Source organism: Perca fluviatilis, chromosome 19, assembly GCF_010015445.1.
Source record: "Perca fluviatilis chromosome 19, GENO_Pfluv_1.0, whole genome shotgun sequence".
Taxonomy (NCBI): Eukaryota; Metazoa; Chordata; class Actinopteri; order Perciformes; family Percidae; genus Perca; species Perca fluviatilis.
The window spans coordinates 25,860,831-25,888,102 of record NC_053130.1 but is presented as its reverse complement, the minus strand read 5'-3'; the positions used below and the strand labels follow the sequence as shown (position 1 = coordinate 25,888,102).

The 27,272-nt window shown below is 40.5% G+C and overlaps 1 protein-coding gene across 4 annotated transcripts; it reads right to left on the bottom strand.

The window, feature by feature from the left end:
- Positions 1-28: 28 nt before the first annotated feature.
- xpo1b (exportin 1 (CRM1 homolog, yeast) b) lies at positions 29-27,272 on the bottom strand. Of its 4 annotated transcripts, XM_039783523.1 has the most exons (25): positions 26,900-27,272; positions 25,179-25,310; positions 24,707-24,808; positions 21,015-21,087; positions 18,943-19,004; positions 17,321-17,365; positions 14,580-14,761; positions 13,407-13,455; positions 13,189-13,308; positions 12,856-12,984; positions 12,606-12,764; positions 12,282-12,479; positions 11,589-11,727; positions 9,808-9,989; positions 9,295-9,451; positions 9,003-9,166; positions 8,708-8,842; positions 8,399-8,591; positions 6,846-6,952; positions 6,059-6,253; positions 4,164-4,332; positions 3,729-3,863; positions 3,454-3,610; positions 3,261-3,357; positions 29-861 (listed from the first exon to the last, which is right to left on the bottom strand). In XM_039783523.1, exons 2-25 carry the CDS (start codon positions 25,302-25,304, stop codon positions 715-717), a joined length of 3,222 nt encoding a protein of 1,073 aa, XP_039639457.1. In that variant the 5' UTR covers positions 25,305-25,310; positions 26,900-27,272; the 3' UTR covers positions 29-714. The 4 variants fall into 4 exon arrangements, with proteins under 4 accessions (XP_039639457.1, XP_039639459.1, XP_039639460.1 ...); XM_039783525.1 differs by lacking the exons at positions 25,179-25,310; positions 26,900-27,272 and adding an exon at positions 19,470-19,518; XM_039783526.1 differs by lacking the exons at positions 24,707-24,808; positions 25,179-25,310; positions 26,900-27,272 and adding exons at positions 19,470-19,518; positions 22,988-23,054.

The window sequence follows — 27,272 nt, the reverse complement described above, 5'->3', positions numbered from 1 at the left end:
AAAAAAACTGTCGGCAGCAGCCATTCGCTTTTTTTGAAGGTGAAGCAGAACTCCTCATGAGCAACCGATGTGGATACATGAAGCAGCATCTCTCGGCCTTCATTCATTATCCGTTAGATTCACATTCTCCCACAATGCCGTGGGGGCACCAAATAAGCGGTGCGTGTGCCACTAAAAGACCACTTCCTGTCTGTCACACCACAGGTCCGGAAGCCTCTATGCGGACTTGACACATATGCCAGTTTTCACAAAAACCCTGCTCAGACTGTATATATATAATATATTTATATATAAACAATTATATGGGAAGAGGGAAGAACTGGGAAAAAGAGAACATGGGAGGTGGAGGGAACCGAACAAAAACAAGATGGTTAAGTTGTCTAATCGTTACAACCTCATCATGCAGGTCTTGGGATGGGCCAGAGACCAACGAAACATAAGCTTTAGATTAACAGTTCTGGAAAGATATTACACAAAAAGTCTCCATAGAAAACGCAGATTATGTAAAAAGGGCCACAGGGTGACGCGGTAATCATTTACATATTATTGGCATTGTTTTGGTCAACAAACATCCAATGGGACGGCCTGCTCTGCAGAAGGTGAGCGGCCTCCCGCCACACTCGCGTGCCTCTCTTGGGTTTTGTTGTGGTTAGGGTTTATTTGTTTGTTTGTTTGTTTGGTGAGGGGTACTGTACAGTTTGGTGGAGCTGGTGCTCAGTCACACATCTCCTCGGGGATCTCGTGAGGGTTGAGGATGCCCGGGACTGACATCTGGATCTTGTGTTTCTCTTCCTGGGCCTGGCGAAGTGACGCCTCCCTCTCCTCCAGGAACAGGTCGGTGGTGTCCTCGCCTGCAAACTCCTGGAACAGCAGCGATAAAACAAGGAAACACAGCGGTTAGCGCTTTAAAAGCCACATTCCACCTCTACCAATGCATTTTCTACATCCACTGATCCTTGTGTGGGATCCCGACTGATGCTCAAACTAAAGATTATTTTCGTCATCAATTCATTCTACAATTAACTGATTAGTCTCTTTTAGTCCCAGAGCCCAAGGTGACATCGAACTGACCAAATCTATTGAACTTACGATTTGAACCTGAGATGAAAAAGAATTAACCGGTTAGCTAAATTGTTAGCTAATTTGTTGATCCCAAAATCGATCAACTAACTAATTATTTTGATCCTGACAACATTTCAAAAGCTCAGTTGTATCTCTAACTTCAAGATTATAGTCTGGAAACTAACCGTAATAATCATTCAATGAGCCTAACAGCTGAAAAGTGGACCAATCCGTAGACTAGAATACAGGGCGCACATCACGGTCACTGTCATACACTGTTTTATTCCAACAATAAGCTGGCACAGCAGCCACAAACCTTCCATATACTTAGCAGAACAACCTGACCATGCAGGAAAATGTTATTTGTGGAAACAGCAGCTAAGCAGCTAACTATGTGGTCCCTGATAACCTCTGTGAGAGGAGACAAAGCCCGCGCAGCACAAACAACAAACAGCAAAGCCGGAGGTATGCAGGGCCTTGTTCACTTTAGTTTAGCTCATCAGCAAACAAACACACATGGATAGACAGTTCAAATATATTACATGCAATTAACATTATACAACTATTGTTTTTTTTTGGCTGTGTTTTATGCTGCACATTGGCTGAAAACAAAAACAAGGTCTGGTTGTTATATTCCAGTTAATTATCATGACTAGGGTTGGGTACCGAAACTCGGTGCCAATAGGGAACCGGTGGCAAAGTAAACGGTAGTAACGAGACCGAATAAGAACGAAAGTTTCGGTGCCTCATTTCGGTGCTTGACTTTACACTACACCTGACAGCATGTAACGTTAGCCTACCTTTAGCTAGCAGCTGGATTAAACACCGGTAAAATGCTGACAGCTAACGTTAAACAGTGTAAAGTGTGACTGTATTTCACTGTGGAGGACTGCAACAGCGGGATGTAACAGTCTGCTCTGCAGCGCGCAGCAGCAGCGCCGTTTGTCGCCAATTCATAGATATACGTACGTTTATATGGTCGGAATTAAACAACACAGACGGTGCGTTCACTTGCAGCTGCCGTCGTCGGAATTAAACAACACAAACGGTGCGTTCACTTGCAGCTGCCGTTGTCGGAATTAAACAACACAAACGGTGCGTTCACTTGCAGCTGCCGTTGTCGGAATTAAACAACACAAACGGTGCGTTCACTTGCAGCTGCCGTTGTCGGAATTAAACAACACAAACGGTGCGTTCACTTGCAGCTGCCGTTGTCGGAATTAAACAACACAGACGGTGCTTTCACTTGCAGCTGCCGTTGTCGGAATTAAACAACACAGAAGGTGCGTTCACTCGCAGCCGCCGTTGTCGGAATTAAACAACACAGACGGTGCATTCACTTAAAACAGGTAGCCTCGTGGTGCTTTCACAGTAATTGTAAAATACCCTTTTCCCATCTGGGGTTCAACAGCAATTTACTGGTGAAATAAGTTATTGTTATAGTTATTGCATTATTATTAAATCTTTAATTTTGACAATGGCCTTAGCAATAAACAAGTCACTGACTGTTGTTTACTACCCTTATTTTTTTCTTCTTCTTTTTTTTTTTTACTTTATTGAAAAGTACCGGTTCAGGCACCGGCACCGTTTTAAAAGTATCGATTTAGCACCGGAATCGAAAAAAAACCAAACGATACCCAACCCTAATCATGACACCTACATTAGCTGAGGCTATCCAAAGCGACTTATGAATGTGTAGCAGGGGTGCACGATTCAGAAAATGTCACGATTCGATATCGATTTTTAGGCTCAAGAGTCGATTCAAAATAATAATCATAAAAAAAAAAAATAAACGATTCACGGGCACCCAGATAGCTCAGTTGGTAGAGCAGGTGCCCATACATAGAGGTTTACTCCTCGACGCAGCGGGCCCGGGTTCGACTCCGACCTGCGGCCATTTGCTGCATGTCATTCCCCCCTCTCTCTCCCCTTTCATGTATTCTGCTGTCCTATCCAAATAAAGGCTGAAAATGCCCAAAAACATAATCTTAAAAAAATTAAACAATTCACAGTATATAAATGTAGTTACTTTTCCCATGTGATTGCAGTAGACATACAAATTTAAAAGATTTTTGGAATTCTATTAATCGATTTTGAATCGGTAGAGCTTGAATCGCGATACGAATGTGAATCGAGTTTTTTGCACACCCCTAATGTGTAGAGCATTGTACAGGACTTGTGAACTTTGACAAACTCACCTTTATCTGGACAAGGAAGTCCCTGAGGTGCTCCTTGAATGCAGGAATATCCTGGTTTAAGCTGAACAGCCCGGTCACAAACACCTTCACCTGAGCACTAAGGCAAACAAAGACAGCCACAGTGGGGTTAGCAGATGTGTTATTTTACTGCAGCAGAGAGATTGTGTGCGAGTTCGTGTGCGCTGACGCTCACTCTTGTAGGTGAGGGAAGGCAGTCTTGAGCAGGTTGGCCACGTATTCCTGGATGAAACCCTGGTTGTTAGGGCTGGCGGGGTTAAGCACTGTAGTGATCTTCCCCTCCTCCACCAGGTTGAACATGTAGGCCAGGATGGACGCATGCATCGTCAGGCCTGCAGGAAAACACACCAACACGCACCCTTTTACTAAGGAAACTTAAATTATTCATCACTAAAAGATGTTTGTACTGGAGCGTTCAGGTGTCCCCACAGCTCACGTGTGTCAGCTCACCGGCAGTATGTGATGTGTCAGTGACCACGGAGAAGATGTGTTGTAGGATATCACAGAAATACGTCTGGTAGAAACTCTGAGCGGCTGCTTCTTCCTGGGCCACATTCTGCAGCAGCGTGTACAGAATCTGCAGACCTGGATGAGCAGAAACAGAAGTACAACTTCAGCTTCCTACACATTGTGCGGTTCAAAGTTCCTCACATTCCCTCCTCACAAAAGGAACGTTATAGCTGTACGATATAGCGGGGCCAGCAGCATGATCTGACAAGTAAAAATCAGCGAGTGCTTCTCAACATCGCTGACACCGGTGTATCACAGTGCACCAGCTGTGTCAAATAGTTTTTGTTGCTTAATATGAACATGAATCAATGTAGTTAAGTGCGTGCGTGTGTGTGTGTGTGCGTGTGTGTGTGTGGTGTGTGTCAGAAGCCTTACCAGTATCAGCCACGTTCCTCATGGTGTGTTTGAAGGCCCAGATGATGGAGTCCAGCACCAGTTTGAACTGGGCAGGGGGGATGGCGAGGAATGCAGGGAAGCAGTGAGAGTTTACAGCTTGGAGCAAGTAGAAGAAGTGGGTCCTGTGCTCTGGAAACTCCTCAAAGTTCTATCAGAAACAGTATTTTTTTTTTTTATTTAAAATAAGTCAAAGTACAGATCTACTTTAGCAAACCGAGACAATGCAGACAATGTTCAACCCCAGGTATATTGTTGTGCTTCAACTGCAATTATGATTAAATTGTTGTTTTTTATCAAATGCAAAGAATCTTAAACAAAACAGCATCATGATATCGGCATTATATATATATATATATATATATATCGGCACCGGCCATTGAAAAACCCATATCGATCGACCTCTACTACAAATGCCAACAAAATCAAGCGTATAGAGAGACTGCCCTTTACTTTAAAAAAGGTCCCATGGCATGAAAATGTCACTTTGAGGTTTTTTAACATTAATGAGTTCCCCCAGCCTGCCTACGTGGCTAGAAATGGCGATAGATGTAAACCGAGCCCTGGGTATCCTGCTCTGCCTTTGAGAAAATGAAAGCTCAGATGGGCCAATCTGGAATCTTCCCTTTATGTCGTCATAAGGGGGGAAAGGTTACCTCCCCTTTCTCTGCTTTGCCCGCCGCCCACAGCTGCCCAGAGAATTTGGCCCGCCTGTCGGTACACGATCCGTTCTGCACATGCGCAAGATAATACTGTTTTACCGAGGATACGACCTGCACGATCCGTTCCACGCTAGCCTATGGCTAGCCTCCACCGGGAAGCTAACGTTAGTTTAGCTAACAGCTAACTCGGCTAACCGCTAGCTGACAGCTAGATTCAGTCGAAAATAACGTTAAGTCAAACTTAATGGGAGAAGCAGGCTACAGCTAAATTAAGACTTTACAGTAATAACAATAAAGACAAATATTGAGTGATTGTATTTTAAATGAGCACAAGTAAAGTAGAACTGACGCAACAGCTGTTATATATGTTAACGTTTATTTTCAAGTTTTATTTTGAGGGTCTTTTAAAGTTATTACATGCTGTCTCAGCTAGCAGTTAGCCAAATTAGCTGTTAGCTAAACTAACGTTAGCTTGGCTGTCGACCGGAAGCGTGGAACAGATCGTGCAGGGTCGTGAATCCTCGTACAACAGCTCGTACAAATGTGCAGAACGGATCGCGCATGTGCAGAACGGATCGTGTACCGACACCGCCCATGAGGAAATAGAGCAACAACCGTGGCCGCAAGCTGGTCAAGGCCACCCCTCCACCTTGCACCCCCCCCAATAGCATTTAAAGCTACAGACACAGAAATGGCACATCTTAAGTAAAGCTCATTGTGCGACTGGCTCTAGTGGCTGTAATTCTGCACCAAGGTTGAATTTTGGGAAAGATACTTCAGATACAGTATTAGGGGACAACTAAGGCCTATATAAAAGGATCCAAAAAGCAGAATGTCATAGGACCTTTAAGACTTCCCTTTAAGGCAAAAACTATATTTAAAACACTGGGGAATTGGACTATATATTTACAGGATATATATGGCTATAAGATGTAACCCGTTACATGGCATTGAAAGACCCTGTGCTGTATCGTGTCCCATGTCAACCCACTCATTTTGGATTGATATCTTAAAATAGTCAGTCCAATATAGCGCTCTAATTAACAGACTGCTGTGAAGGCCACATGATGTCGATCACTGTCAGTATCACATGTTTAGATAAACTTTCAAATAGCAATACCCACCGATCATGCGGTTAACCAAAACGATGATCAGCCCACTTTGAATTTTAACTGTCAGATTACAAGCGGTGTCCAGTTGATCATTGTGCCTTACCTTGTTGATCATGTTCAGGGTGCACTCAAAGACGGCATCAAAAATCTGGGGTATCTCGCCGGTGATGTGTCCCCCCAGCTTGTTGACGATGGTTGCCATAGTGCTGAGGACCTCGGGCTCACGGGCAGCGGGGACATTGCGTTGATAGTCGATGAGGACGGCGTCCAGCAGCGGTGGAACAAAGTTCTCCCCAACCTGGAAAACAACAGGAGGGATTAGCTGGGACCAACTAGCAAGCAACAGAGGAAAATAAAAAAAACAGGAGCATCCACCTATAAAGACAGGTGCTGCAAACACATCTACCTAGACTTCTTAAAAAGGCTCAGTTTTGACAGGTACAGTACATTACAAAAAGCTGCAGCTATAATTTTTGCACGTCTATAAACTCTGACACACGATGAATATTAATGGTTATGCAGATAAAAACACAGCTGAGGGCACAAACTGAAATCTTTATGTTTGATCTAAAAATACAAACTGGATTAGTTCTATTTCTTTTCTACTGTCAACCGTTTCATTGATTGCCACAGAGTGAAGTATCTCCTGAGGACACAAAAGTAAAAATATATCACTGCTGTCTGATCAAGACCACGTTAACTTTTTCTTTTTTGTAGAAGTATTTTGTTATATACCATTATATTTATTTTTGTGTGAATTTAGAGTGGAATGTTCATCACCCCAAAAAAAAGGGCTATTGTTCCTCACGACAACTTCAGACATATTAGGTTTTCCTCTCCCGGCAGTGATGTGCCTTAACATTTCAGAGGATCTCATTGTGATTTCTCACCATCTGTGGGTCGTTTGATCGGCTGACCCAGCCCGAGATCAGTTTCAGTGTCTCTCGTTTCACTGTTCTCATACTCCGGATCAACGGCTGTTTCGTCACCATCTCACCTGCAACACAAAGAGAAGACAATATATTATAGGCACTACGCAGAGAAAACGTCCTCACACTTTGTCTAATAATATATTGTTTTCTTGTGAGCATGTGAGTTAAAGTTCTGCACAGGGTACACAGAAAGGGTCTTTGAGTATTACAAAGCATTTGGAGACCTGTGAATCTGCAGATAAATGCTGTCTGGTTGAACAGTGAAGGATCATGTTTGTGTGTCACGGTTTGCTGTTCGTTAATGGTTATGGTCAGGCACTGAGACGAAAGATATTAAGGTGCTGTAGCTGTCCTTTTGATACAGTTTCTCTGGTTGTACTTAGGCTAGATTCCCACTACAGGACTTTAGCCCTGAATTTTGTCCCTCCGACAGTTTTTGAAGCCCCATATGGGACACAAATCCGCATTGGCTCAGTGCTCGAGCGCAATGTGTGAACTGTTCAAAAAAACGCAAGACTGTTGCCTCGCAGACACATTCCAGATATATGGCACACTAAATACCTGGAGTTGTCGGGGAAGATTTTTTTCCTCATCCCGCAACCCTACAGGTAAGCAGGGTTTATCAGGTTTGGGGAGCCTGGCTTCAATCACAAATCGATTAAGTGGTTGCTTTCATTTGAAAAGCCATCTGCTCTGCATCATCGCCATTTGTTCCTTCTGTACGGCTCGCCATTTCTTTCCTGCGCTGTATCAGTGGGCATTGTAAGTGCAGAAATCCTTGATCAGTACTGACAGATCTCATACGGCACCTCTCCTCCCATTTAAGCCCAGAGACTCAGAGATGAGTCACTAAAACAGGCCCATGCGAGAAAAAAAAAAAAAAAAAAAGGACACAGTATTGCTGCAAACAAAAGGCCACTACTGAATGACAAAAAAATACTAAAATGCTACGAGTGCATAAGTAAAGGCTAGAATAAAACAAATTATTGCAACTGTAGCACCAACCAACAAAAGCACAAAATGATTGTTTGTATTAGTAAGTGTAGCTTAATCTTTCATTTCCAAAATCTTTTAACAGAAAGTATTAACACAGTATCGAAGGCATTTTTCTAACCTCTCAACACACTGAGGCCAAACAAGTCCTCGACAAGTGCAAGGCACAACACAGAAGACATTAGGTTAGGCCTCAGCAGTATCAATATAGGTTTTGAGGACATTTGTGTTCATATCCTAGAGACACAATAGATGATTTGTATAAGATGTTAAAGAGGCTATATCTGTAAAACTGGAGAAACATCGCTGAAAAGATGGAAGGGAACAGAGGGTCCACCTCTCTGCTGTAACATCACTGCCTTCGTGTGCTTGGACATCACATTGCGAGGGTGCTTTAATTTTAGTCTTATCAATCTTAGCTCATCACGTGACCTTAAAACTGTGGTAGGCAATTTGTTTTTGGCGTTGATGAATCTACAGACATGTTATCAGTCAGCTGGAGGAGCATAAACACACACCTCCCTTACCATTTGTCTGAATGGCAGCAGAGATGTTTTCGCTGAGGCACTTGTAGACATTGAGCATATCAAGGTAAATCCGACCAAGCTGGATGACAAAGGGGTGTCCCACGGCCTTACAGGCTCGGACGTTGGTCTTCAGGATGCTACCCAGCTGTTTCACAGTCTCTGGGTCCTTTAAGATGTCCACGTTCTGAGGGTGGAGAGATGTACAGATTAACACACGGTTTTTGATGGTCTGTCATAGAACATATAGACTGGTATATTGGATAAACTTTGTTAGTATGTGGGGGCATATTGTTCTCTTACCTTAGTAGCCTGCTGGATGATGCTGTCCCACACTTGATTGGGCAGCAGCATGTATTTTTCTATCAGGTGCTCTTGAACAGCCTGATCTGTCTGGGCCCCAATCATATAACCTACGGCCTCATAGAAGGTGTGCACCTGCACGCAAACAGGAAGACTTGTCAGCAAAAGGTAAATAAATAAGAGAAATTATTTTCAAGCAGAATTGTGCCAATGACTGCGTCTCTCTGTGTACTCTGCACCAGTGTGATGCATCTCTAGAGATAATGAAAATGACAATGAGAATGCATTTGCTGACCTGCTGAGGTTGGAGGTCACAGATGATGGTGTTGATGTTGTTGAGGATCTCGTCGATGAAGGGCATCACCTCTCCCACCTGCACCTGGATAAAGTGGCGCCGGCACTTCTGGGCGATCTTGATGAATGTGTCACAGGCCATGTCCTGAACACCATCATGGGTCTCTGATGAAGAAGGGGCATGGAGGATGATAAGTTGGATCAAAATTGGCATCATTTCAAAATCTGATATGCATAGATCCAACAAATTTAAACCAATGCGTTACACTTTCCAAAACCAAACCACCTCTCACCATGCATGAACTCAAAGAGTTTGTTGACCACAGTTTTGAGGAACTTCCAGTGGGCTCTGAGAAAGCGTGGATACTGGCCGACAATATACATGATGTTGGAGGCTATGATGGCCTTGTTGTCCTTTCCTCTTTTCTGCTCGCACAGACCCAGCAGATCCTGAGACAAACAGGACAAAAAGGGTTTTCAAAATCATTCACATGACCCGGGGTCAGTGTTCAGTGATTGTTCTATACAATCGCTTGAAAAATCACAAAGTTGTGTCAATAAACACGTGACCTGACCAGAAAGGAAATTATGAACTGTAATCTATTATTGAAACCGAGCAGCTTTAAATGTTTACTTGGAATTATAATTATAATGTTGAAGCATTTTTGAAGTCAGACATTTTACTTTTTACAAATATCTAAACACATTGTAGAAGTTTTGGAAGATCTTGAGCGGTTTAAAAGTAAAGTACTACAACAATGAGCATGTTGGTCCCTTTATACCACAAGTTCAGGGCTTTTTTGTACCTTGATGACAGTGACCAGGAACCTCTTCTCGTCCTCCTCGTGCATAGCCCCACTGATGGATCCGATGGCCCAGCACAATGTGTTGAGGTTCTTCCAGGACCATTCGGTGCCGTTCACCTGGTTGTGAAGCTTTTCTGTCATTATGCGTTCCGTGTCCGCATAGTCCAGGTGAGTCAAGTACACTGCAGGATGGCACAAAGTAGATTTTTATTATCGGTATGTGCACAATGTATGGTAGAAAAAAAAGTCTATGAACAGACAGTAAAATTGGTTTGCCAGTGTGGAAACTGACAAGGATCAATATATCCATTAAACCCAAAATTACCAGCAGTGTTATTCTATGAGCCTGGAGTCTGTATTATCATTTTGATCAATCTATTTTAGGTAGCCAATGTTACAAGCAGCCAATAGTAAAGAGTAGCATCAGGGTTGGGAGGGTTACTTAAAACATGTATTCCGATACAATTACTAATTTCCTGTTAAAAAAAAATGTAGTTAGTAATCTAATCCACGTATAACAATATTAAAGTAACCTAACTTGATTACTTTTGGATGACCTCAATACCAAATATGGACATGGGTGATGCACAGTGCAGTTCCCCTTTTCTGCTTTGAACACAAAATAATGATGAAATTTCCACCCAGTGAAATCCTTTTTTTTCTTCTTTATATTTTTTATTTTTACTAACGTTAGGAGGCCATGATAATGAATTGGCAACTGTTAGTTTATGGTTTCACTCAAGACCAGAGTTGTGTTTTGTGAGACTCGTGAAGGGCTGTAATATGTGTGCATGTGCACTAAATGTATCAGTAATCTGATTAAAGCTATTGTAGACACTGTATTTTTGGGGACGTTGGTCAAAAAAATCAATAATAATCTTTCAGCATACTTTAATTCAATTGGTCTGAGAAAACAACACTTCTGCACCTCCTTGTACGTAATGTCGTTCCTGTGTTCTGTTACTCCCCAAGCCTGAAGCTTTCTCTACATACCTCTATTTCTTCACGGCTTATCTTCAGGTTCACAGGGGGCTTAAGTCTATCCCAGCAGATACACCCTGAATTGATTGCTAGTTGACGAGTTTCCAAATTAATCTAACTTGCATGTCTTGGGACAGTGGGATAAAATCGGAACACCTGCAGGAAACCCCTGAGACACAGGGAGAACATGCAAACTCCACAAAGAAAGGCCCTTGACAGCGCTAACCACTAAATATTTTGGCAAATGTTTTGTGAGGATTTAGCCTATGTAATCAGTGGGTATGCATGAAGCTGCATTATCAATGATTAAGTTACTGAATGAATGTAAATAAGAAGTCATACAGAAATCATATCACTCTTAGTTATGATTAATTAAAGCTGCAGTGGGTAGAATGCAAAAAAACTGCCAGAATTTGAAGTGGAGTGAGACCTCTTCCTGCAGCTCTCCCGCTCCCTTCTTTGTCAAAAGGGAAATGCATGCGCAGAACAGCCAATAGGAAAGCTTTCTCTCTCTGAATTGACCTGTGATTGGCCAAATTCTTTTGTGACGACTAGATTTTCTGAAAGCCTGAATACAAAGCCAAGACGAGGCGCAGTTTTCTCTCAGACTATTTGAATTACAATATGCTGAAAGATTATTATGGAATTTTTGCCCAGGGATGCCAAAGACCCAGCCAAAGATAAAGTGCCTACCCCAGCTTCAAACATTGCATTTTTGTGTACGAGTATAAGTGAGTATGTATATAAGTATGCTAAATATAATGGCAGTGGACTTAGAGGTTCTTATTACTAAATCATACCAAGGGTTTCCCTCATGTTCTTGTAGAGGTTGATGGAATCGGTGTCCTTCATAAACTCTCTGACCACCTCTCCCTGGTCATTCTCCACCACCAATACCTCCTCGGGCTTGGCCATCCGACTTACCATTAGCAGACGCACCTGTCACAAAAGATAAACACCTGTCAGGGCGTACACACAGCAAAGAATCTCTCTCTCTCTCTCTCTCTCTCTCTCTCTCTCTCTCTCTCTCTCTCTCTCTCTCTCTCTCTCTCTCTCTCTCTCTCTCTCTCTCTCTCTCTCTCTCTCTCTCTCTCTCTCTCTCTCTCTCTCTCTCTCTCTCTCTCTCTCTCTCTCTCTCTCTCTCTCTCTCTCTCGATATTCAGTAACATTGTAACCCGCAAATCTTTTGGCAGCAGTTTAGCAGCCACCTGTTGCTTGACCAGTGCCAACTGATGCTAATATGACTGTGAGCTAAGACTCTACTGAAACCCTTCTGCACCTACTAAACACTTAGCTGCTGTGCTATCTTGAACTTCAAGTGAGAAATGTTTCTTAAGAGAAAAAGTTGCATTGACAAATTGAACTACAACATCATATAACATCATATAACATCAATGTGTATGTAAGTGGCAAAAGAGACAATGCCAATCAAGGCTGTATGTGTGTTAATTCTTCAATAAAGCAGTTAAATGAAAAGTGGCTGTGTGTTGTACCTTGGAGAGTACAGGCAGATAGAGCTGTCTGCGTGGTGGCACGTCAAAGTGCTGGTTGCCAGAGAGCAGGGGGGACGTGGACGTAGAGAAGGGACTTTCTCTGTAGAGCTCAGCAGCCAAGTGGTTCCAATACTCCAGACAAATTTTGAAGATCTCAGTCTCTTCCACCTCTGACACCAACAGCATGTAGTGGAGGGCCTGGGAAAGGACCAAGGGAACCATTAGACAATGGATGCAGTTATCTACACAATACTTCTATTTGTTTACTCTGCAGTATTTTCTCCACAGCACTGTGTCCCTGTGACTGACAGTATTCTATCTTACCTCCATTAATGTTTCTCTGAGGTTGAGCCGTTTCTCAATGAGCTGCCCGTGCTCTTTTAGAAAAGTACAGAGGAACAGACTGAGGTTCTGGATGAAGTTCTGCTCGTCATCTTTCCCGTTAGCGTAGGCCAGACGAATGTTGGTGTTCAGAGGCAGCATCTGCACGGATATGGATCAAGATTGAAATCTCAATTAACAGCTTTAAAACAAGAAATGGGAATCTGAGCACTGTGTTCTTAGCCTAACGCACCTGTTTGAGTTGACACATGGTCAGGGTGAAGAGTGTGACAAACTGCTCCTCATACTGGCTGACACTCACACCGGCAATCTCTGTGAGGCACTTCAGTGTCACATTGCGAAACATGGGCACGTTCAAGAACTGAAAACCGTTTAAACAGATGTTTAGTTAAAGAACAATTTGTGTAACTAGCAACTATTTGTAGTATGTGTAAGCTTGCCTGGCATATACTTGCTGGCTTTACTTCGCAATTGCCAACAAATCCATGGATTTGTCTTCCAAACAATTTATTGTAACAATTCTAGTCTACTTGTTACGTGACACTGTGTGCATCTGCGTACATACCTTATACACCAACGTGCTGATCAGTTTGGTTTCAAAGATGTACCCCAGAGGAATCCAGTTGAGAAAACGTAAGAGGGTCTCCAGAGTAGCGTGGACCAGTGGGGCATTCTGGGAATTTTCCTAAGGTACAACCAATGAGATGACAAACCGCTGAAGCGTAACTGATGAAAAATGTTTGTACGCTAATCCTAAAACGTAAGAGATGAAGATTTGCATACCATGACAAACTGGCAAAGCTGGAATATCTGTGAGAATTCATTGCACATGCTGAAATAAAAGAAGAAACATTATAGAACATACCGGATGCATCCAACACATTTTGATACTGACATTTTAGAGATCTTCACTACACGATTATTGTGGCCCCAAGTATACACGAAAACAAGATTATCGCGATATCGCATTTTTTGGTAAATACATTACAAGCAATGATTCAAAATAAGGGGAGTGGAGGGGGAGAGAGTCTGTCAACCATAACTGTACAACTTTTTTTTATTATTATAACTTAATCTCATGTGTGCATTATTAACATTACATTATATATCATTTAACTGACGCTTTTATCCAAAGCGATTTACAATTGCTATATATGTCAGAGATTGCACGCCTCTGGAGCAACTATGTCTTGCTCAGGGACACATTGGTTGATGTATCCGGTCGGAATCGAACAAGGGTCTCCTACACCAAAGGTATGCGTTACATCCACTGCGCCATCACCACCCACACGATATCAAAGAAACAATTATTTCCCACAATTTGCCACAGTAGCTAACTGAAAAAGGAATAGGCTGAAACCTACGCTTATTTTTGCCTATCCTATCCCTATAGAATCACCCAGAAATCCAACAGAACTAAATGAAACCAAATACTTGAGTACAATCCTAGTAATGTATTTTACAATTCATATTTTATTCAAATACCTTCATAACAGTTAATTAATTTAGATTTTAAAGCTTTTTTGAAACTCCGAGACGTACACATTTTCAACTCATCATAAAGTTCGTTCCATTTATTTAACCCCCAAAACTGAAACATTTTTATTTTACATCAGTCCTCACTTTACCAGTTTCAAAGATAGAGAACTGGCTTAAATTATAATTACCTTCTCTTAATTAAAAAAAAAAAAAATCCCCAAGGTTTTTAAATATACCATGACAGAGAAGATTTGGTTGATTTGTCAGTTATGTGATATTCCACACAAAATCTATCTTTCAACTTTGAAACACTCACTCTGTAGGCTTGTAGGTTAATTATGGTATTTTGGTGGTACACTCAAATACATAGATCCCACTGTAGGTTTGTTTAGCAATGCCTACAAAGCAAATTCATTACACTTTCTACAATTAACACAATTGTGCTTCCAGAGGTTTGTGAAGATGCAGCATGCTGACCTGTCTTTTAGGTGCTTGGCTTTGACCTGGGTCATCTGGCCACTGGAGAAATCAAAGACCTCCTCGCTGAGAAGCTTGAGAATGACCATGTTGTTCTGACAAAGGCTCTCGCTGGTACGACTTGCCCCAACAATGTCACTGATAAAGGTGGGCCAGTGCTTGGGCCACTCCTGCTTGAGGATCTATAGACACAGGGGGCACAAACAAGTTGGTGTTAAATGGTTCAACAGTGACATTTCCCACTGAGACGAACACGTGATCCGAAAATTAAAAAAAAAAAAATGAAGGGGATGAATCTGTGACTCTTGCTAAAAATAACGATCCCTCCTTCCAATCTCAAGTCAGGCATGTGCCCCTGTTTCTGCTTTGTAGGAGACTCTCTTACTATGTTCATAGAGTAGTAAAAACAGAATGTAAAAGTGTGTTAATGAAATCACAAATCCCACACAAACATTTAAACACAGCCTCCAGAGTGAGGACGAGGTGGAATCTGGAGCTCTACAGTCCCTGCGGACCAAAAACAATGTAAGCTCAGCTGATGCAGGCAGAGACTCATTCACTATGGCATTAATGCAGTCACTCACGTGGCCAGTCAGCCAATCTCTGTCTCCCTCATGTGAATATACCACACACGCACACACAAAATTCAGAGCGTGGACACTACTGTGGTCTAATTTGTCCGACTCAAGACCTTTCCAATACAGTATACATCTCAATGACTCACGATAGTGTCCTGAAGTGGTAATTTGTTGATCAGACAGCACACAGCAGTGAACAGCGTTTACAGGTCTCAACACTTTCCTGGAGTAAGGGTACAATCATCACTGACTCAACTTATTATATTATATGTTGTTTTGTACTTGTATGTCATTGTTGTTGTGTCTCTTTGCTGATTAGAAAACTGCTACATAAATAATGACTAGATCTTATATCATGTTTCTATACAGACAAATACACTGCTTCTCCTGCAGCTTTCTCTCTTCACGGCGATCCTCTTTACAATCATGAGGCCACAGCGCCAATTAATAAACATTGTCTGGCAAGCCAGACGATGGAGAATTAGTATGCAGTTTTAATAAGAAATCATGAACTAAGCTGACCTGGGCTGCGGTCGAAAGTCAAAACAAAATTACATCCAATGTCTTTCTCTAAACACTTTTTCTTGACCTTGATGAAAAACATCATGAGGTCAAGGTAAGATGTGTAGGAGAATTCATGAGGACAAAAAAAAAAAAAAAAAAATTTAAAACCGCGGTGCTAGGAGAATCTAAAATGTTCTGAAGATGAACTACTAAAAGCTCATCTTAGATACTTTGCCTCGTGCATTCTGACGGTGTTGGTTAATGCAGGCTATATAAACAGTGAAAACCTGGGGAAAAATAGGACTTCATTACAAAAGGTTAAAATTAAAATACAAAAAGGAATATAGGCTACCAGTCACAAAGGTGAAATTAAGTGGTTGTTAACTTGTCCCATTGAGAAAGGTTGCTCACGCACACCCTCCTGTCCACTCATATTTTCCACATGAATCTCAATAAGTAAGACTGTATGAAAATAATTGTTAAATTTATGCAAGATAGGCATATCGTTTGTTTTTGTTACCGGCCGAATGGTGCATTGCTTTAAACAGATGGTCCAGTGTATCCTGTGCTAATGGAGATAAAAAAAATAAAATACCTTTCTTAAGCATTTAGAGAATTTGACCAGCTCTTATGGCTGCCACTAGATACTTCTGGATCATTTCACTCAGTTAGTAAGCTTTCCAGGAAGAAAAAACAAAACAATTTGAGCCCCAGACAGTTTTAGAGTCAGACAGACTAATTAAGAGTGACATCTTCAGGTTTAAAAGTATCACTGCAAAAGATGAGGGGAGCACTGAGCTCAGCAATAAGACGCCCAAACACGCGGTTATCCTGAAATTCTAACAAACTGCCAGCATATCCATCTATTTTATTTGAAATGTATAGTGTGTTTCAGATACAGATGTGCTAAACTGTCTAACATTTAGAGGTAGTGTATTTGGTGAAAAGACGAATATATTTTGTACCCGTTAATCACCGGATTGCTCCCTGTAGCTACAGAAAAGCCATTAATCCATAATCCACACCAAGCAATGAAATTAAAATTAAATCACTGGTTTAGAGCTTTTAGTTTACATTTTCACCTCCAGTCTCCTGAAATCGGGGGCTTCATCTGTTTTCTATAAATAATTATTTAGGGTCATGTAACTCACCTACGTTTTAACACTTAGTAAGCACTGTGACAAGTTAGCCTGTGAGAAACTAACAAACCACCTTGACTCAGGGATTTCCAGCAGCAGCCAGTGAGCTATAATTTTATATTTTGCAAAATACAAATTCGCTTTCCAGTAGGACCCCAGATATTGTTAGGTATATTATATCCTTGTACAGTGAACTCTGTTTCATTACGTGCCTTAGTACTCGTCAGTGGCTTTCAATTGTCCTAGGCAATGAGTAGGATGTGAGTAGCTGGCTAGAACTGAGTTTCCTGCTCCGGTGTACTCTCTTGCTGTCAAATGTGGATAACTTCATTGTAACTGTTTGCGGTCACTTTTTTTTATGCCTCTCAACAATTCACTCACATGCAACACTGTGGGGTGGAACACAATTAGGTGTTTCTCACAGCTGGAGTAGCTACAGTGATGGATTACAATAATGGTCTAATAGACAATACTGATTAATTTAAAAAAAACAACCTTTGCATTAGTATTGAAGGCTTACCTGAACAAGGATCATGTTCAGCTTTCCAATGTACACCTTTTCTTTCTAAAATAAAAATAAAAAGAGATGTTAGAATGTTATGAATACTGAATGTTAGTCATACCGTCTCAGTTTCAGAAAACAGCCTTCTGTCATTTCATCAAAGCATTAAACATTTTATTTGGAACATGCTATCATGTAATCTAACAAAAATTACAAAATGAAGGGTTAGAGGTCCCTAATCAAGTTGAAGTGAGACAAAAAGAGTGGTATGATTAAAAGTGAATTATTACATTTTTACATTTCATGTTTTGTATTATTGTGTTGTCATTAGGGAGTAAAAACGTGCGAGTTTGTAAAAGACGCCTTAAGACTGGTTAATTCAATTTAAAAATAAACTTCATAAATTGAATGTATCCTAAAAGTATAGCCTTCAGAAAAGTAAGTGATGAAGTCATACTAATATAATACCGTCTATTATGCTGCAGCAAATTATGGTTTTTCAAGCTCAGAGTGCATTTTTGGATAACAGAGCGTTTATAGAATGCTTGTACTTAAATGTAAAACCTCAGTTCAAATCCAACTACTGCTCAAACAGTCTCGTCAACTTGGTCGATTCAATAATCTAAATAACCTTTGACACGTCTGCCCAATTAGGTATGCTTTTCCAGCATGAGTTAGTTAGTTAGTTAGTTATTAAATACTAAAAGCCGAGTGGTGGCATCAGTTAGAGATAGACAGTGCAACAGCTCTCAACTTTTATTCTTTTTATACCTTACCTTCATCAGACCTGACCCTTATCCTCAGCTAAGCTCTAGTTAAAAGCAAACCTGTTTGTGTCCACTGCCTCACTCATTTCTGGTTTAACTTTCAGTTTAGTTTTCAAGGTACATTTAAAAGGCTCATCTTGTTTCAGTTTTACTTTTGTTTTTACACCGCCATGAGTATTTCAACAAATATTTTTAGTCTTTTGCTAGTTTTCATCCACAGTAACAGTACTATTATTATTATGTAATAAAAGGGAACATTTAGATTCAATTATAAACTTATAACTTTAGTTAGGATGGGCAAACTAACGTTCTGAAAGTTGCTGGTGAAGATCTCAGAGATTGCATAAAAAGCTGCAGTCAGTGATCTGTAGGTTAAAACTCTTAACAACTCAACCCTCTGGTTCTCTAAGCGGTCAAGTTGGCTGAAAACACTTTGAAAAGCAGCTGAAGTCACCATGTTTGGTCTGGATGACACAGCACTATGGTTACCAACATTACTCATGGCCGTCCTGGTACTGGCTGCTCTGATGTAACATAACAAAAAAAAAAAAAAAGACATAAGATTCACTCGAATTTGTAAATACGGCTGTCAGCTTTAAATGCCAACAGAATGAACGTAGCCTTGGTATTGGTAAGTAAAACTTGAGACTGAGACTGTGCAATTCTTTAAAAAAAAAAGCTATTTTTTTTATGTCGATTTAACTTTACAACAGAGCTCAAATATTAATCTAACATTTCCGCCGAAATATATTTTTTGTTATATGCAGCTCAGTGGTTTCTTCGTAGTTCTGTCAACCTCCATGGTATTAATTACAAGACCTACTTTACCCATTCAATTACAATAAAAAAAAAATGTAATTCAGGTTTACTCACCTCCACATTTGATGCATCTGATGAAGTCTTGATAATGAGACCAACAACATACTTTTTTATACCTGGCAAACACACAAAGATATCACAAAGACACTGTGAGCATGCACCAATGCAATATGTACATCGAAACACATCGTGACATCACGAGTTGCCTGGAGCATGTTATACAACACAGTCTGCAGGCTCATAACTAGCTGAATGTAACCAATCTTGACCCTGTAGTTTAAAAAAAAAATAATTGTGGTCCTCCATTTATATACTTGGTAAACACATGGATGTGGGCTGCACCTGCCACTGAACTTCTATAGGGTAAACGTTTTGGTCAGTTCAGTGGAAGTTACATTTCCCCAGGTATTTGATAGACAGTCAAGATTGTCAACGTGAGCAGAGCATCTTAAAAAAATGTGTTTTCAGCTCCCTCGCATTTGTTACTAGACTGTATCTGTATTCTGAAAATGATGTGCTGGCGTGTGGTGAGCGGAGCCGAAAACAAGGAAATACTCTGACACAAGGGGGAAAAGACATACTTGCCGGTCGCCCTGCACTGGGTTTGCCACTTGAACAAAATTCAGGCATCTACGGTCAGAAGCAGGGAAGTCTTAGGTCAATGAAAAAAATAAATTTTTAGCAAAATTATAGAAAAAAATGGAGGGAGGCAGAATCAACTGATTTGCACATGATTTTCTATAAATTTTTTTATTATTATAATAAATTGCTTTTTGCTCCAACCAAAATATTTTAAGACAATTTTCATCCCACCCTGTTTTCATATTCTTCAAGAATCTTCATAAAAAAATTTTTTAAGCAGTAGGTCGTAACAAAAGGAAAATAAATTTGGTTTTGAAACTAAGAAAACAGGGGAATGCTGAGATAATGTAGAGATAAAAGTAGAAATGGCAATTAGGCAACAATTAAAAGTAGAATTTATCTGGTAAACAACTTCTCATTCATAATAATTCTTAATGGGAATCTGGAATGTTTCCAAAGGCATCTAAGGCTACATTTACATTGCTACGTTTTGGCTTCAAGCAGAGTTTTGAGCCAAAAAGCGATCTCCATGCACACAAGTGTTTTAGCTCCAGTAGAAGAACTAATTTCCGTTTAAACTAAAATGCCCAAACCGCATATCTCATCAACATTCTCGTATATTAGGCATGCGGGTGCTGGGGCTAAACAGGAGGCAGTATGTATACTCTGCCCTTTGCTAGTAGTTGCCATGGTAACATTAGTAGCTTAGTCTCAGACAAGGAGACGCCATGACTGATAAGACCCAATCAGGCGGTGAAACGTTGGCGTCAGCGTCAGTGTTGCCAAAGGTCTCCGTTTGCGACCGTTGAGACTACAACACAACCCCACAGATTCCACACCAAAACGGGGTCAGAAGTGCTTTCACATTTCAATTTCAAATTCCGGTTTAGGGGCTCTGAAACGCCAGAGAAGTGCGAATACAAGTTGTAAACGTAGAAAAAGATATTAGTTTTCAAACCAAAACGTAGCAATGTAAATGTAGCCTAAGTAAAGCCCATATGTGTACGATTTGAACATTTCTGACTGGCAACTCCTTGCAGTAGTTTCAGAAAAAGCTGTTCCATGCCAATAACCTTTCTCCTCCAGGTACAAAAAGATGAATGGGTTGAAAGAAACACTGGGAATGTTTTACCTTCCTACAAACATAAACATATGCCATTAGAGTAATTAAAATACCATCACATAAAAATTCTACACATGGGGTGCTTCAACATTTTAAAGCAACGTGAGCAAGCACAGTAATAACTTTAAGTAAAGTTCCTCTACTTCTTTAAAGATGCCCCCTCATAAAAAAAAAAATAAAAAAAAAAATCAGTGCTCGGGTGTTTTGGTTGTTTCCTCTCTAAAGCAACTGCTACAGTGCAGAATCCAACCTGGCTTGCCTTGCAGCAGCCAGTGCAAGCCAGTCGAGCAGAAAACAAACCAGCATGCTTAGTGGAGGAACACTCCTCAACTTGGCAACCGCACGTCACAACATTTAAAAAGGAACTAACATTGACAGAATTAACACATGTTGTGATTTATAGCACAAATACAACTTTTACCTTCACACTGATTCCTGGGAAGAATCTTCCATCTTGTTTTGATAACCGTTTCCAGAATCTGAAGAGCATAGTACTGTAACATGCAAGGAGGGAGAAGCATTAGGATAAAGCCATTATAACACTCAACAAGCATTGTATAATGTGAATACTAACCAAAAACAGTATGAAGTGGACCATTCTGTAATAACTTGCATTCTAAATTGAATTGGACTGAACCACATCTTTCATGCAGATTTTGTAGTATGCAGAACATTCACTTGTAGTTTGTTTTTTTAAATCTCTACAAGCAGCATTAAGCTGGAACACTGCAGAAGTCCTGCTGTTTCTCCCAGCATCACACCAGACAGCAAAAGACAGCAGAAAAATACAACAATCCATTAACCAGCTTTGGCTATCCAAGGGTGAGTGTAATGGTCTAGAAGACATAACGAGGTCTATGTTAAATGTTCTTTTACCGAGGCTACAGACACTATGTAGGGTTGGGCATCGAGATTTTTTTTTTTAACATTGTCTCATCAAGGTGGTGCGGTGGTCAATAAAATATGTACAAGTGCACATTCCTTGTAGATCAGTTTGTAATATAAATGCCCTCCTTTTAAACATAATTGCCAAGAAAAAAAAAAAAGTGCAGAAGTGATAACTTTCCAGAGCACTAACATTCTCCCTCATAGTATTATCAACCACAGTCGGACAAGCTTTCACACCCATTGATCTATTACTCAAACTGGACCTTCTGGATGGTATTTTATGGTCTCACTCTTCGCTCTCACAGGTATCTGAAGCAACAGGCCACCACCAACGCACCACCATGCATTTTCGTTTTTACGCAGGGCTTTTCTTTTAATTTTTGGTCTAAACACTCACTAATAACGCAGCGTTTTCAAGGTCTCCAGATGTAGTCATAGCGCACCACAGTGAACTAATGCTACCGGGTGAATATAAAACACAAGAATAAAACAGGGATAATATTATAATATACATATTTTTGTCTTTATTTATAAAAAAAAAAAAACAACCTTGTCGTTTATGACAAGTGACCTTTTATTACAGCCTAAAATCCACTGAAAATAAAGGGGTTTTTGCCTTCAAAATGTAGTTTCTTTGCCAAGAACGAGCAAATAGTAAATAGAATTGATAAGCAGAATCTAAACCTAAACAAAGAAAATCTCGATACCCAACCCTAAACCATGCGATTCAATTTTTCCAACACTAAAATATAGATTATGGTTCACGTCTTAGGTAAGCCTAAATCAGATCCCTTTAACTGGTGTGTCATAAGGAACAGCAAGACCAACCACAGGTTATGCCCTGTATTAATTTCTGCTTAATAGTAAGGCATGAAGAAGAAAAACAAATAACATTTTATTCACAAGTTAGTTGTTGATCTAGGGTTACTTTAACTGACTCTTTCAACTGTAGGGATCATCATTTGAAGAGTACAATGATTCCAAAAATAAATAAATAAATAAATGGCAGTATATGATGTTATAAAAGCAGGATTAACAAAGTGCTACAGACAATGGATGCTGGAAGATTAAAGGTGAAATCTCCTTGCAGGCACACTGACAGGTGTCACTTGGAGTATTGCACATTTTTGGCATGTTTTGTTTCACCTTTAACTGCCACACTTAGCACAAACCACCACAAGAGGTAAGAAGAGAAACATTATGAACAGTGAACTGCCAAATGTTTTGCAACTTTTTAGCTGGCAAAAGCACATTATTAAAGGGTCTTGAGCTGAAGAACTGAGGGGAACGGAGGGGAGAAGACTAAGAGGATGCACTGTAGAAGTAGAGAAGGCTGGGGCGGGAAAAGAGCCATGATCCCTACAGGAGAAATTAAGCCATCAACAAATTGTCTCTCTACAATGGAGCCTAGTGACTGCAGCCTGCACCCTCCCTCTGTCCAATGAAACAGATGCAATAGAAACGGATGAACAGAATTCAGTCAAAGGGAATTTAAAAAGGGTAGACCTTGTGGAGGCCTGCCGTCAAAGCCTAGCTGTGTCATGATGCACAGGATGACACACCCCTTTTCTTCCTATTACAAGCCATGAACATAAAGGAACATTGTGATTAATATCAAATATTCACAGCTTGAATTCATTACATTTTTTCCAAATATTATAACTGATGTAGTGAGTTAGAAAAAGCCAAATGTTAAAGAGAAATTCAATTGAGCTGAGCAAGTGGTAGCTAATCACGGTAATACATGAATGTTACAGTATGTACATTAGATGTAGTGGATGTGCTTTATTATGGACATTAGATGTATGGATTATGCTTGATTGTTTTAAATATCAGTCAATTTTGTTTTGTTAATACAACTGCGAATCCCTGTATGTGTCTGAAGACAGAATCACTGGGTTCACTATTCACAGGCAGTTTGCTTTATCAGCTGTATCAGCGCACAGGAGGGGCACAATGTACACTTATCTGTACAGATATTGGAAGGAATAACTTTTAAAAACAGATTAAAAAGGAGCTCGGGATGTAAATGATTCATCAAGAAACCAATTTATTGCGGCTATTCATTTAAGAAAAAAATTGTGTGAAAAGTGTGAATGTTTTTACCAGCTGCACATACTGTATGCTGAAAAGTCAGGATAACTGCCATAGATGATCAGAGCCCATGATGTGGGCACAGCACCAGTGTTTTTATATGACAGCAAACTGTAGAGTAAAGGGTGTTGCTGACCTTGAGGATGTTCTGGAAGTTTGACTTCACTCAAACTAAATGTATTTGCCTGCAGATGTGTTATCTTTTTCTTCTACTGTTAACTGATGCACCGGATCTTAACATGAAGTACAAGTAGTAACAGTAACAGCCTACACATACAACTGACACCTGGTCATGCAGATATGCCCATATATCTTACTAGTAATGGGTTTGGGGCAGCTCAATCTATTTGCCTACTTGACATTTGTAAGCTAACGCCCTTTTCACGAATACAAAAATGGGTTGGACTCTCTTATATTTATGTGCAATAAAGCATGCAAGTTATACAGAAGTATATTTTACTTTATTTTGTGTAGTAATTTGTTGAATGACGAGCGAAGCAGGAGTAACTGCTTTATTTTGTAAGTTTTTTTTTTTTTTTTGATTAATCAAGAAAACTTCAAATTTGCATCCCTGCAGTTAAATAGAGACAAGCATTCCTGCTGACTTCATATTAACAAACCAAACTGGTACCAAAATAAATAAAGCTAATAGGATTGGTATGATTAAGAAAGATGGATAAAATAGCAGGGGCTCAATCCCATTCAGACCCAACAGGAAAGAATCTTAAAAGGCTTATTTAGTATTGTATTGCCACCGGGAGGTGACAGACAAAGTCAATTGTTCATCTGGTAGGGTCAGATCCAACAGAATTTCTTTTATCAGAAGGACAGACGTCATGCATAGCTCAAGAGCTAGGGCATGATGCCAATACGACCTGGACTATGTATGCAACTTCTGCTGGGGCCATGTGCACCCAAAATATGCACCAACAGTGCATGGAGCTGCTTTTAATAAAAAGATCCATCAAATAGCATACTTTATATAATTTAAAGCATGTTGTCAGCAAACCACTGTGGCTTAGTGGGATGTTTTGTTTTCATTTCACAAATTGTATTTGTAATAGCATACACTTCCTCAAAGCACAAGTAAGTGTTGTTCCACCAATGTTTTCTGGGCTGGAGCTAGCTTACTTTGGTGTTCATGTTCTGGGAAAACTCGAGGATGGTGTCCACTCTCGTCCAGGCATCCGGGTGCTCTTTTAAGTGGGTCAACACTTCTTGTGCCATTCTTTGCTGTAATGCAAATATGAATTACAATTTAGATGAAACACTGAGGTGCCAAGAAGAGCCTTACAAATGCATTTTTAGAAAACAAGACAACAGTGATTTCTAGACTTGGATGTGCTGGAACTGGAAGAATTAACATACAGTGTGTTTTAGGTCAGGTGCGGGTTAAAGAGAACTTGTGGCAAAGAAAAACACTACTTGTCAAAAACGTTGGTTAATATCAAACATGTTCAATTTTTACTCCAGGCATAAGTATGTTTTACTCACACACACACACACACACACACACACACACACACACACACACACACACACACACACACACACTTTGTGTCAGATGGTTTATAAAGCATTTGTATATGTTTTTACAACATACCTGTGGCCCAACCCCATGATATAGACAGTTCACCACATTATCCAGCAGGTTGATATCCAGTTTCTGGTTGAAGTCCAGCAGCTGCTGTGCTGCATGGTCTGCTAACATTGTCATAATTGCTGGCATAGAGCTCTGCGACAAGGACAGCAGAGGGAGGGGTCATGAGTGCACAGAACACATTTAACAGGCAAAGTCATGTGAACGGTGTGTTTAGAAACCATTCCAAACAGCTGACTACTAAACATCCCGCTAGACCCACCAGTGAGCTGTCATATTAAGAGGTTAAGCTCATGGTGTCACAAGTCTGTCACTGTTCAAAAAGTATGGAAAGGAAAGCATGGAGTATAGACTTAGGGACTAAGTACAGTAAGTAGGACTCAGGCAGCAAAGACAAATTGACTTAATTATCTCACCCAGTGGCTGGTAACACTAGACTGTTACTGTAAGAATAAATGAAAACCCCATGTAACCTTAATTGTATTGGTGTTAGGAGGGCATTTACCAGACTGGCAACACATTATTTTGCCTTACTATTGATTTGTAAACGGTTGAGTACACAGTGTTTTAATACCAAAGTCAATTACATTTCCTCGTGGGTTTTAAACAAACAAATTAATACATTTAAAATTAGAAATAAGGAGGCAGTCACTGATCAGTCCGCCTATTCTCTTTTACAAATCAAGCACTTCTTTCTACGACCATGCTAAGAAGGTTAATCGAGCCACGTGCCGGATATACTGGGCGACGTCACGTTGTTTACATCTGTAAGGGACGGAGTTCACTCCTCCAAACACCGACCGCATCACAAGTAGCGGACAGTCGTGGTAAAAACAACAGAATAATGAATGCAGCTTACAACTGTGCTGGCAGTTACTAGCATTACCTATAACGCGACTAACGTAAACAGTAACGTCATGCAGGCGGCACTCGCGTACTTCACACAAAATGCTAACATTATCCAGCCTTTACGCTATATCTCTAGCTAGCTGTTAAGCAGTGTGTCGCACAAAAAGTTCACATGTGGCCATTCACTGCTGACTGCAACCACTCCCACCAAGGATACCAGGGACGGAGGGCGCCCATACATTCATTTTAGTCTGTATCTTTTAACACCGTTAAGAGAAGTTGGCGCTTTGTGTTGCGGCTACACTTAAGGAAGATAGGCAACGGTTAGTCCCAATAGTAGCTAGCTACATTTCGAGAAGCTTTACATTAACGTTACGTAGAGATAGCTAAAGTTAACATTGGCTACCGCTAGGTAGCTACAGAGCAACATCAACTTGACATCCGCTCACATCACAGACACAGGCGTGCTGCTGCTGTGGTGAGAGGCACGGATTTAATCATACAGCGTTTTGTAACTTATGCATCTGCAGTCTCGCACGTAACCTTGCAAGGTGTAGATTCAGTTAGTTATGCATTTTGTTAGGTTAAGTTACAGCACTTTTCCTGGCAGCCAACGTTAGCTAATCCTTGTGGTAACGTTAAATGCTAGCTAGCGAGCAGTCATTGGCTATTCGATTATCCCACTGATGCTATTGCATTCTGAATTAACGTTAGCGTGTCTTTTCAGGAGCATTATGGCAGGCTACGTAAACTATAAGATAGCACAACTTATACCAACAACACCAAATGCATGTTATTCATTGTAACGTTACAGGTAAAAGCCAAGAAACGTTAATCACGGCATGGCAGGTTTGCACTTCATCCCAGTTACCTACCGAAAATCCAAGGCTCTGACTGAAAAGAGTGGCGTTTACCAGAGAAGCTAAAAGATATAGATAGTCAGTAATTCAGTATCACTGTTGATAGAAAAGATTTCCTATTTCTGCAGCGTTGACTACTATCTCCAGCTCCAGCAGTGAGTGATATCTGGCTGGTAAGAACCACTGATGTGGATTCCAAAACTACAATCACGGCAAACCCAGCAATATTTTACTCCGATACATTTTACGAAACTGAGTAAACCTTGATTCACTAATTAATTCGTTACTCTAATAATTTTCCAGCGGGGCGGTGTAGAGGTTGTGTGCCTGCGCCTCCTCTCCTCTCTCAAGCAACTAACTCGCAACCGGTTGAAACCGGTTCAGACTG